General features: G+C 39.9%; 1 protein-coding gene across 1 annotated transcript in view; it reads left to right on the top strand.

Moving 5' to 3' along the window:
* LOC117513196 (protein spire homolog 1-like) overlaps positions 1–13,389 on the top strand; it is a 183,847-nt gene that overhangs the window by 155,765 nt on the left and 14,693 nt on the right. Inside the window, 7 exon segments of the mRNA XM_034173493.1 lie at positions 1,189–1,239; positions 4,863–5,026; positions 5,152–5,245; positions 11,950–12,092; positions 12,544–12,681; positions 12,858–12,928; positions 13,022–13,049. Of these exon segments, the coding sequence (XP_034029384.1) occupies positions 1,189–1,239; positions 4,863–5,026; positions 5,152–5,245; positions 11,950–12,092; positions 12,544–12,681; positions 12,858–12,928; positions 13,022–13,049 (689 nt within the window).

Here is a 13,389-nt window from a genome sequence, read left to right as displayed (position 1 = left end):
TAATGAACACGTGGTTATGGATGCTCCGTGTGTGCTAATAAACTCCCCTTAACTCTACACACTGTAGCTTTATGGTTGCATAAGTATAAGCTCAGGTTCTGTTACAAGTCATATTATTTTCAGCAATCCGGTGTCACCTGGGGGCATTTCACAAAGGCAGAATTCAGAAATCCAAACTGAGAGAACAATCGAGGCTTATTTTAGCCTAGTCTGGATTAATAATCCGTGAGATGGTAACAGTACTTCACTGAACTGCAGTAAGTACCTGTGGTATGCTTGTGTGGGTTGGTGAGAAATAAACATGTTACATCCATCGGGACGCAGTCTAATTGTGCAGCAGCTCGTTTGTTTGTGATCAAAGCAGCTGCTGATTAAACAGAAAAGGCACAAAATCAAAGCACGAAACGGTCTCTAATAATAAAAAAAAATAAATAGTATACAACACCCGCTCACACAAATCCCAAATTAAAGAGCTGATAATATAGAAAAAAGGTTGTGATTTACACTCTGGTGCAAGTTATACACCAGAAAACACCAAAGATATTCAAATTTGTCCACGAAAATCCCTGAAATGAAATTCCATGACATATGTTGCAAAAATGTGATGTGTCAAAGTTATAGAAGTGTAGTTTTTAAACACATAGACAGAATTATACAACCCAGTCTCACAGCATGTTGTGATTCAGCAGCATGAAATATACATTAATCTGTTGGTTCGTGATATTGTGACGAAAAGTGCAAAATGTTCATTATGGGGGCAGAAATGTATTTTAATACATTCCGTGACGGCTGCATGAAATTAAAAGTGACGTGCGGGTGGGGTGGTTGTGGTTAGGGGAAAGAGTAGGGTTAGTTTATGGTTAAGGCTGGGGTTGGAGGTAGGGGTAGGGTTAGTAATAGTGAGCTAAAAAAAACCCGTCATGAAAATTTGAATCATTTCATGATGGGAGCACAAAAAATGTGAGATTGGGCTGGAATGATATGACTGAGGATATTTAGCAAGGAACTCCAACTATGACAGTAAAAAGGCAGATAAAACCCAAGATGAGACATTTACAGGTGATTATTTGGAATAAAGCAACAGGGTTTATTTGATTATTTCTCTTCACTCAAACGCCTGAGTGAAGTGATCATTTCAGGGGTCAAAGGGCACTTGAATGTTAAATGACATTCTTGTCACTGTCATAGGTTTTGGCAATACTCGCAGTATGCCACAGGATTTGTTCCATACTGGATTAGGTAACGTATGCTGAGGTTTGAAAGGCCTCACTCACCCTTAACCCAGTCTGCATCCCCGGCTGTTGACTAATTACCCCTGTCTTTAAACATTTCAATGCTGAGGACGGTGGAGTGTGAAAGACCCAAAGGTTTTTCTGAACCTAAAGTCTGTTCAGGATCTGGGCTACTAAGATTATTACATCTCGAAGCAGAAACAGAGTCTGTATTACCACTTTGAAGACTCTTATAGTTCTTATCTGCTTCTAGACCTCTTTAGGTCACGTTCAGGGGCCTTGCAACAGGGGCCCCCCGAAAGCAGCTGATTATATTAGGTTATGTAGTTTACAGCAACAATAGTTTTGTCAGAAGCCCATTAAATGTGTCCTGTGGGAGCGGGGGGGTCCTGATGATGTGGCCTTGGGGGGGGGGGGGGGGGCTATGTAAGACCCTCCAGGCACCTTGACACACCACTGCTTGCTTTATCTCACTTCTATCCATATCTTTTCCAACACTCTTTCAGTTTGTTTTTTTTCCCTGTTGATATCAGTATTTTATTTTTAAACACTTTAAATGCTTTTTGGTAAATTATCTGAATTATTACAGATTGTTTATTTCTTTTAGCTTCTTTTTGTGTTGATTTTAGTATTTAATTTTTGTTTTTTAAACACTTAAAATGGTTTATTTTTGATAAATTTGGTGAATTATTATGGACTATTTTCTCGTTTCAGTCTGCACCGATGACTTTCTCACTGCAGTCTGAACTTCTTAGTGAATTTGGGGATTTGGTTTCAAGGACTTGGCTCTCCCCAGAGCTGTTTTAGGAGATCAGGGTCTAAATATTTCCCTAAAGAAGCTTCCATGCCCTGTGTGTAACACTGTCACGCTCCCGACCACCACCAGACCAACTTAACTCGCCCTTCCTCACCTCAACCTCCTTGAAATGGATCTCAAACCTCAGTCCTTCATCTCTGTATTTATTGACCCATTTTGCATTATTTTCAATTCAAACACACGGTCAGCAATTTGAAAAGAGTAATTTTTCAGGCTCAGGGTTTTTTTTTTAACAGTTAATTGTTTATGAAATACCAATGAATACATTTTTAAGAAGACCTTCCTGTTTACACACAACTTGGGCAGATCTTCAAATTACATGTTCTGTTTATATAACAAACAAAATCTAAATGTGGTCATTTGGTTTTGGTGTTTAGTATTAATTTCTAACACTGCAGCCAGTGGGTTTTTTTTTTTTAACAAATGTGGGTCTGTTTTCACAACAAGCTGACCTTCTTGTTATTTGTGTGATGCAAAATATTTACTGCACGTCTGGAAAGTATTCACAGCGCTTCACTTTTTCCACATTTTGTTCCAAAATGGAGTAAATTTGTTTTTCCCCTCAAAATTCTCCTCACAACACCCCATAATGACAACATGAAAAAAGGTTTTTTTGAAATGTTTGCAAATTTGTTTAAAAAAAAAAACTAACTAAGAAATCATACATACGTACATAAGTATTCACAGCCTTTGCTCAATATTTTGTTTATGCAACTACAGTCTCAGGTCTTCTTGAATATTATGCTACAAGATTGGTGCATCTATCTTTGGGCAGTTTTGTCCATTCCTCTTTGTAGCACCTCTCAAGCTCCATCAGGTTGGATGAGGAATGTCGGTGCACAGACATTTTCAGATCTCTCCAGAGATGTTCAGTCAGATTCAGGTCTGGGCTCTGGCTGGGCCACTCAAGGACATTCACAGAGTTGTCCTGAAGCCACTCCTTAGATATCTTGGCTGTGTGTTTAGGGTCATTGTCCTGCTGAAAGATGAACCGTCACCCCAGTCTGAGGTCCAGAGCACTCTGGAGCAGGTTTTCATCCAGGATGTCTCTGTACATTGCTACATTCAATCTTTCCCTCAATCCTGACTAGTCTCCCAGTTCCTGCCGCTGAAAAACATCCCCACAGCACAATGCTGCCACCACCATGCTTCACTGTAGGGATGGTGCCCTTCTCTGCGTATCATTCAGTTTAGACATGCGGCCAGCTCTAGGAAGAGTCCTGGTGGATCTGACCTTCGTTCATTTACAGATGATGTTGGCCACTGTGCTCATTGGGACCTTCAAAGCAGCAGAAATGTTTCTGTACCCTTCCCTAGATTTTTGCCTTGAGACAATCCTGTGTCTGAGGTCTACAGTTAATTCCTTTGACTTCATGCTTGGTTTGTGCTCTGACATGCACTGTCAACTGTGGGATCTTGTATGTAGACAGGTGTGTGTCTTGGCAAATCATGTCCAATCAACTGAATTTACCCCAGGTGGACTCCAATTAAGCTGTAGAAACATCTCAAAGATGATCAGTGGAAACAGGATGCACCTGAGCTCAATTATCTGCTTCATGGCAAAGGCTGTGAATACTTACAGTTGTATGCAAAAGTTTGGGCACCCCCGATAATTTTCGTGATTTTCCTTTATAAATCATTGTTTGTCTGGATCACAAATTTCAGTTAAATACATCATATATGAACACATTGATATTTGAGAAGTGAAATGAAGTTTCTAGTATTTTCAGAAATTATGCAATAATTATTTAAACAAAATTAGGCAGATGCATAAATTCGGGCACCCTTGTCATTTTATTGATTTGAATACATTTAGCACTAATTACTGGAACACAAAATTGGTTTGGTAAGCTCACTGACCCTTGACCTCCTTACACAGGTGAATCCAATCATGAGAAAGGGTATTTAAGGTGGCCATTTGCAAATGTTTCTCCTCATTGCATGTCTTCTAATGAGTGGCAACATGTGAGCCTCTAAAACAATCTCAAATGACCTGAAAACAAAGATTGTTCAACATCATGGTTTAGGGGAAGGACACAAAAAGCTTGAGCTTCATGGAAAAGGCTGTGAATACTTATGTACACATGATTTCTTAGGGGTTTTTTTTTATGAATTTGCAAAGATCTAAAAAAAAACTAAAAAAAAAACTTTTTTACATTGTCATGTGTTGTGTGTAGATTTTTGGGGAACAAATGAAAATCCATTTTGGAATAAAGCTGTAACATAACAAAATGTGGAAAACGTGAAGCGCTGTGAATACTTTCTAGATGCACCGTTTAAAGATGCTGAATTGATTAGAAAATGTGTTTAAGTAATTTTTGTTTTAATAGCACTTTGCTGCCTGATTACATCAGGTTATTTTTTTAAAGATTTAACACCAATGACTAATCAATCAATCAATCAATCAATTTTTTTATATAGCGCCAAATCACAACAAACAGTTGCCCCAAGGCGCTTGGGGCTAATGACATAACATATGTTTTAAACAGCTTTAAGCATAGTTGACATTATTTAAAACAGTTTTAATTACTCTGTTGTCTTTTATGTTTAAACATTAAAACCAGTAAAAACTGGTTTATTTTAAAATAAACAGGAAATTAACAAATCAACACATTTAAGCAGTGGATAGTCAAAGTTAGTTGATTTATTTGCCAAATTATTTCACGATGTTGCTACATTAATTATTCTGTGCCATCAGATTTTGGTTCTGGACACAGTGAGGATGTGAGGAAATGGTTTGAGATTCACATCAAGTGCAGATCTTTGTTTTCTTTCTCTGGCTGATTGTGTTTCTCTGGTGTGGTTCTGTCCAGATGAGTTCAGTCCCTACATGGGCAGGAGGACGTCCAGTTCTTTGTCTCTGACTAGTGGATCTGGAGCTTTGAGGGTTGAATCCAGCGGATCTCAATCGGTACCTCAGAAGAAAAAGCTGCTGAAGGCTCCGAGCCTCTCCGAGCTCAACACCTCTGACTCCGATGTCAGTGCCAGTTTGTGCATTTGTGTGTACATTTGTGTGGAACTGTGCAGCTTGTGGATTGTGTAGATGCCGTGTGCAGCGTGAATAGTGACTGAAAGGTTTGTGTCTACGATCCCTGTGTCCAGGATGAGATTCCTGAACAAGCATCAGCGAGTAGCTCCAGTGTGGCCACGTCTCTGATGGATGACACGTCTCCAGAGTCCGTGCTCGGGAAGAAAAGTGAGCCATCACCAAACTTAAAATTAACATTTTAATCCTACAGTTTTGCTGATTCTGTTTTCTTTTATTGAAGCTCTTTTTTATCATGAGTGTCTGAATCTTTGAATCTCACTGGGTTCCTGCGGATCCTTAAAAAGTCTTAAAAGGAATTGAATTTGATAGTCTCATGATAAGGCCTTAATTGGTATTAAACTGTCTTAAATCACTGTTTCAAAAATCTGGGAAGTAGGATTTTATTCATATTTTCTTCCTATGTTGCAATTAAAAATATAAAAAATAAATAGCAGTATCTATTTATTTATAACTCATTGGAAGTCTCTTGTGACGCTACAAAAAAGTGATGCAGAACCAAGAGATCTCTTTTGTTTGTTGCTGGAATGCTCCAAGCAGAAACACTTTCAATGTGTTACATGTGTTATTGTAATGTCAGTCTTCATTTTTTTAATGACTGGCATTAAAAAAAGTCTTCAATCCATCTTTTCTAAAGCTGTAGGAACCCTGATCTCAGTCATTGGTTCTGTTCAGTTAGGACACCTGCAGAATCCCTGATGGTTAAAACAGGGGCCACTTAGGTTAACTGCTTTTTAGCTCCACTGATCAAAGATCATCAGTGTATTTATTTATTTATTATTACTCCACCGTCGCCCATCAACGATCACTTCAAAGTGCTCTTTCTCTGCGGATTCTTACTGGATCAGGCTGGATTTTGTACCATACAAACTAGGCCCACAGGGACACAAACAAATGGAGCTGGAATTTCAAATATATTTATTTTATTTGTTTATTTAATTTATTTATTTGATAAGAACTGCACTCATTAATCAACAGAGAAATAAATAAATGAATCAGAGTTAGTCCAAAGGCTAATTTTCATCCGTTTCATCCATAGAAATGTTAAAAGGCTAATCTGACAGTAACTAAAGTCAATTAGAAAACATTGTAATATATGACGCTACAAACACGTACCAGTGCAAGCTATATGCAAAGCACGGAGACACACCACACACAAATTCTCAGTTAATTAATTTTTAAAAGTTTCTTCAGCAGACACATTTATCAGTATCTAATATATAAATACATATTTATCTACTACTATAAGCAACAGGTTCATAGTCATGTCCCACAGCAGCCTATACTCAAGGTTCTTGAAATGGAGCAGTATCTCTACCTTGTACACATTTACCATTAATGCACATACAATAGCATTTTGCCAGGAGCTCTGGTATAGTCTATTCCCATCTGCAATTTCTGCAGAAACTGGAAATAGTGGAAACCAGTTCAGAAATTCAAATTGCTACTTTTCCTCGGGTTCCTACTGGGTAAGTCTAAAGTTTTTCCAATGCAAATTAGACTCACAGGGACACGAAGGAAACGAGCCAGAATCTGGAATTTCTAAACACAGTTTCTCCAAAAACTGGAAATAGTGGAAATCAGGTCAAATCTTCAAATCATGATTTCTCCAAGGGTTCATATTGGATCACCCTAAATTTTTCCAGCATGCAAATTTGACCCATAGAGCCATGAATTAATCAGGCCAGAATTTGTAATTTCCATCAGTTCATCAGTTTTTGCAAGAACTGTAAATCAGGTCTTAATCAGGTTTTATATATATTTTTAAAAACCACGCAAACTAGACCCATAGAGCCACAAAATAATGGACAATATGGATATATTGTACAACTAGTGACTTGCCTCTACTGGTGGTTGGCTCTCACTGCGGTATTGTATCACTTCCTGTTCCGGAGCACAGCGGTGTTTTGCTGTATCTGTTAGCTGTTTAATCTGCGCAGTTAGATTGATCTAGTTATCTAGATTACGATTTGTTTCCCAGTGTAATCTTTACGTGCCTTAACTAAAGCACTCCTTCTGCTGAATCACCTCTAAATTATTTACACATTATTCACTTTGCGTGTTTTTAGGAATCCGCTAGCTTAGCGTAGCTACTAGCTCTTAGCCGATTTAGCATGGTGGCTTCTCCTGTCTCTCCCGCACTTTTCTGCTCTGGGTGTGAAATGTTTAGTTATTCCTCGGCCTCCTTTAGCAGTAATGGTATTTGTAATAAGTGTAGCTTATTCGTAGCTTTGGAGGCCAGGCTGGGCGAATTGGAGACTCGGCTCCGCACCGTGGAAAATTCTACAGCTAGCCAGGCCCCTGTAGTCGGTGCGGACCAAGGTAGCTTAGCCGCCGTTAGTTACCCCCTGGCAGATCCCGAGCAGCCGGGAAAGCAGGCTGACTGGGTGACTGTGAGGAGGAAGCGTAGCCCTAAACAGAAGCCCTGTGTACACCGCCAACCCGTTCACATCTCTAACCATTTTTCCCCACTCGACGACACACCCGCCGAGGATCAAACTCTGGTTATTGGCGACTCTGTTTTGCGAAATGTGAAGTTAGCGACACCAGCAACCATAGTCAATTGTCTTCCGGGGGCCAGAGCAGGCGACATTGAAGGAAATTTGAAACTGCTGGCTAAGGCTAAGCGTAAATTTGGTAAGATTGTAATTCACGTCGGCAGTAATGACACCCGGTTACGCCAATCGGAGGTCACTAAAATTAACATTAAATCGGTGTGTAACTTTGCAAAAACAATGTCGGACTCTGTAGTTTTCTCTGGGCCCCTCCCCAATCAGACCGGGAGTGACATGTTTAGCCGCATGTTCTCCTTGAATTGCTGGCTGTCTGAGTGGTGTACAGAAAATGAGGTGGGCTTCATAGATAATTGGCAAAGCTTCTGGGGAAAACCTGGTCTTGTTAGGAGAGACGGCATCCATCCCACTTTGGATGGAGCAGCGCTCATTTCTAGAAATCTGGCCAATTTTCTTAAATCCTCCAAACCGTGACTATCGAGGGTTGGGACCAGGAAGCAGAGTTGTAGTCTTACACACCTCTCTGCAGCTTCTCTTCCCCTGCCATCCCCTCATTACCCCATCCCCGTAGAGACGGTGCCTGCTCCCAGACTACCAATAACCAGCAAAAATCTATTTAAGCATAAAAATTCAAAAAGAAAAAATAATATAGCACCTTCAACTGCACCACAGACTAAAACAGTTAAATGTGGTCTATTTAACATTAGGTCTCTCTCTTCTAAGTCCCTGTTGGTAAATGATATAATAATTGATCAACATATTGATTTATTCTGCCTTACAGAAACCTGGTTACAGCAGGATGAATATGTTAGTTTAAATGAGTCAACACCCCCGAGTCACACTAACTGTCAGAACGCTCGTAGCACGGGCCGGGGCGGAGGATTAGCAGCAATCTTCCATTCCAGCTTATTAATTAATCAAAAACCCAGACAGAGCTTTAATTCATTTGAAAGCTTGACTCTTAGTCTTGTCCATCCAAATTGGAAGTCCCAAAACCAGTTTTATTTGTTATTATCTATCGTCCACCTGGTCGTTACTGTGAGTTTCTCTGTGAATTTTCAGACCTTTTGTCTGACTTAGTGCTTAGCTCAGATAAGATAATTATAGTGGGCGATTTTAACATCCACACAGATGCTGAGAATGACAGCCTCAACACTGCATTTAATCTATTATTAGACTCTATTGGCTTTGCTCAAAAAGTAAATGAGTCCACCCACCACTTTAATCATATCTTAGATCTTGTTCTGACTTATGGTATGGAAATAGAAGACTTAACAGTATTCCCTGAAAACTCCCTTCTGTCTGATCATTTCTTAATAACATTTACATTTACTCTGATGGACTACCCAGCAGTGGGGAATAAGTTTCATTACACTAGAAGTCTTTCAGAAAGCGCTGTAACTAGGTTTAAGGATATGATTCCTTCTTTATGTTCTCTAATGCCATATACCAGCACAGTGCAGAGTAGCTACCTAAACTCTGTAAGTGAGATAGAGTATCTCGTCAATAGTTTTACATCCTCATTGAAGACAACTTTGGATGCTGTAGCTCCTCTAAAAAAGAGAGCTTTAAATCAGAAGTGCCTGACTCCGTGGTATAACTCACAAACTCATAGCTTAAAGCAGATAACCCGTAAGTTGGAGAGGAAATGGCGTCTCACTAATTTAGAAGATCTTCACTTAGCCTGGAAAAAGAGTCTGTTGCTCTATAAAAAAAGCCCTCCGTAAAGCTAGGACATCTTTCTACTCATCACTAATTGAAGAAATAAGAACAACCCCAGGTTTCTTTTCAGCACTGTAGCCAGGCTGACAAAGAGGTCAGAGCTCTATTGAGCTGAGTATTCCATTACTTTAACTAGTAATGACTTCATGACTTTCTTTGCTAACAAAATTTTAACTATTAGAGAAAAAATTACTCATAACCATCCCAAAGACGTATCGTTATCTTTGGCTGCTTTCAGTGATGCCGGTATTTGGTTAGACTCTTTCTCTCCGATTGTTCTGTCTGAGTTATTTTCATTAGTTACTTCATCCAAACCATCAACATGTTTATTAGACCCCATTCCTACCAGGCTGCTCAAGGAAGCCCTACCATTATTTAATGCTTCGATCTTAAATATGATCAATCTATCTTTGTTAGTTGGCTATGTACCACAGGCTTTTAAGGTGGCAGTAATTAAACCATTACTTAAAAAGCCATCACTTGACCCAGCTATCTTAGCTAATTATAGGCCAATCTCCAACCTTCCTTTTCTCTCAAAAATTCTTGAAAGGGTAGTTGTAAAACAGCTAACTGATCATCTGCAGAGGAATGGTCTATTGAAGAGTTTCAGTCAGGTTTTAGAATTCATCATAGTACAGAAACAGCATTAGTGAAGGTTACAAATGATCTTCTTATGGCCTCGGACAGTGGACTCATCTCTGTGCTTGTTCTGTTAGACCTCAGTGCTGCTTTTGATACTGTTGACCATAAAATTTTATTACAGAGATTAGAGCATGCCATAGGTATTAAAGGCACTGCGCTGCGGTGGTTTGAATCATATTTGTCTAATAGATTACAATTTGTTCATGTAAATGGGGAATCTTCTTCACAGACTAAAGTTAATTATGGAGTTCCACAAGGTTCTGTGCTAGGACCAATTTTATTCACTTATACATGCTTCCCTTAGGCAGTATTATTAGACGGTATTGCTTAAATTTTCATTGTTACGCAGATGATACCCAGCTTTATCTATCCATGAAGCCAGAGGACACACACCAATTAGCTAAACTGCAGGATTGTCTTACAGACATAAAGACATGGATGACCTCTAATTTCCTGCTTTTAAACTCAGATAAAACTGAAGTTATTGTACTTGGCCCCACAAATCTTAGAAACATGGTGTCTAACCAGATCCTTACTCTGGATGGCATTAGCCTGACCTCTAGTAATACTGTGAGAAATCTTGGAGTCATTTGTGATCAGGATATGTCATTCAAAGCGCATATTAAACAAATATGTAGGACTGCTTTTTTGCATTTACGCAATATCTCTAAAATCAGAAAGGTCTTGTCTCAGAGTGATGCTGAAAAACTAATTCATGCATTTATTTCCTCTAGGCTGGACTATTGTAATTCATTATTATCAGGTTGTCCTAAAAGTTCCCTAAAAAGCCTTCAGTTAATTCAAATGCTGCAGCTAGAGTACTGACGGGGACTAGAAGGAGAGAGCATATCTCACCCATATTGGCCTCTCTTCATTGGCTTCCTGTTAATTCTAGAATAGAATTTAAAATTCTTCTTCTTACTTATAAGGTTTTGAATAATCAAGTCCCATCTTATCTTAGGGACCTCGTAGTACCATATCACCCCAATAGAGCGCTTCGCTCTCAGACTGCAGGCTTACTTGTAGTTCCTAGGGTTTGTAAGAGTAGAATGGGAGGCAGAGCCTTCAGCTTTCAGGCTCCTCTCCTGTGGAACCAGCTCCCAATTCAGATCAGGGAGACAGACACCCTCTCTACTTTTAAGATTAGGCTTAAAACTTTCCTTTTTGCTAAAGCTTATAGTTAGGGCTGGATCAGGTGACCCTGAACCATCCCTTAGTTATGCTGCTATAGACGTAGACTGCTGGGGGGTTCCCATGATGCACTGTTTCTTTCTCTTTTTGCTCTGTATGCACCACTCTGCATTTAATCATTAGTGATCGATCTCTGCTCCCCTCCACAGCATGTCTTTTTCCTGGTTCTCTCCCTCAGCCCCAACCAGTCCCAGCAGAAGACTGCCCCTCCCTGAGCCTGGTTCTGCTGGAGGTTTCTTCCTGTTAAAGGGAGTTTTTCCTTCCCACTGTCACCAAATGCTTGCTCACAGGGGGTCGTTTTGACCGTTGGGGTTTTACATAATTATTGTATGGCCTTGCCTTACAATATAAAGCGCCTTGGGGCAACTGTTTGTTGTGATTTGGCGCTATATAAAAAAATTGATTGATTGAATTGATTGATTGAAAACAAATTTCAGTAAATGTGATCTCCAACAAGATGATGAACTGTATTGGTGTATTTTTTCCAAAAGCAAATATGAACACAAAACACCATGATCCTATTGTTGAAACCACGAGGAATAGTGTAGGTCTGAGTGCTGCAGGTATTAACACAGATTTTCTTTTTAACAGAATGAAAGAAGTAGATCTGTTATAAGAAACTTCTAATTTCTTCTGTTTTAGTGGAGCTTTATGACCAACATATGAATTTGCTGAATAACTTTCCTCACAAACTAGCAGGAACTGGTCAAAACTTTACCTCTGTGACAAGTCTGAACTAAATGACTTCTTCTGTTTTTAAACCCATCCTCTCTGTGTGATCATCAGCTCCCCCAATGTTCCTTCCAATCTCTTCCACACCCCAACCAGAGAGACGTCAGACACCCCAGAGGAGACACTCCATCGAGAAAGAAACCCCAACTGATGTCCGTGAGTTCCTGCCGCCCTCAAAACTGAATTCTAAGTCTCTGGTGAGTCTTTTCCTTCAAATATACACTTACAGCCACAAGACGTTACATGGTTAGAAAGCTAGTACAGTTCACCAGGTGTCTTGAACCCAGAATTTCCTACAAACAATGCAGTGGAACACCCCCCCCCCCCCCCCCCACACACACACACCAAAAAACAAAAAAATGTCCAGTTTATGTGCCATATTGCTTTAAATGACACTCTGTTCAGGCGTCAGGAGGCCTCCATTCAGTGAATAGTAAGAACTTGTGTGTGTGTGTGTGTGTGTGTGTGTGTGTGTGTGTGTGTGTGTGTGTGTGTGTGTGTGTGCGTGTGTGTGTGTGTGTGTGTGTGTGTGTGTGTGTGCGTGTGTGTGTGTGCGTGTGTGTGTGTGTGTGTGTGTGTGTTTGTGTGTGTGTGTGTGTGTGGTGTGTGTGTGTTTGTGTGTGTGTGGTGTGTGTTGCGCTGCTGCAGGAGGAGTTCTGTTTCCCTGTGGAGTGTCTGTCTCTGACAGTGGAGGAGGTGATGCACATCCGACAGGTGCTGGTTAAAGCAGAGCTGGAGAAGTTCCAGCAGTATAAAGATATTTACAACGCCATGAAGAAAGGAAAGGTGACCATAATCCCCAACAAAATAAAGCAACACATGCATGAATTAACCAGACTTTTCTTCAGATATTTGCCAAATGAGAACATTAATCATATCCAGTTGATTGGATGTCATTTATATGATATTTGCATGTTTTTTTCTTTAACTCTTACTTAATGTTTCTCTCTTTTTCTTTGCAGCTTTGCTTTTGCTGTAGAACCAAACGGTTCTCCTTCTTCACCTGGTCCTACACCTGCCAGTTTTGCAAAAAGTAACAGTTATATGTCAGTTATTCAGATCACTCAAGAATGTAAACGTCACCGCCTCCGTTTATTTCGTTATTCTGTGTCACTTGTCTTTGCAGGCCTGTGTGTTCACAGTGCTGCAAAAAGGTAAGATATAAACAAGGATAAAATATTCAAAATAACTCATTTTCCTAATAAATTCAATCAATCAATTTTTTCAATCAATTTTTTTTTATATATAGTGCCAATCACAACAAACAGTTGCCCCAAGGTGCTTTATATTGTAAGGCAAGGCCATACAATAATTATGTAAAACCCCAACGGTCAAAAACGACCCCCTGTGAGCAAGCACTTGGCTACAGTGGGAAGGAAAAAACTCCCTTTTAACAGGAAGAAACCTCCAGCAGAACCAGGCTCAGGGAGGGGCAGTCTTCTGCTGGGACTGGTTGGGGGCTGAGGGAGAGAACCAGGAAAAAGACATGCTGTG

This window comes from Thalassophryne amazonica, chromosome 7, assembly GCF_902500255.1.
Source record: "Thalassophryne amazonica chromosome 7, fThaAma1.1, whole genome shotgun sequence".
NCBI classification, from domain to species: Eukaryota; Metazoa; Chordata; class Actinopteri; order Batrachoidiformes; family Batrachoididae; genus Thalassophryne; species Thalassophryne amazonica.
The sequence above is the reverse complement of the archived record's forward strand: the minus strand, read 5'-3'. Positions and strand labels throughout refer to the sequence as shown.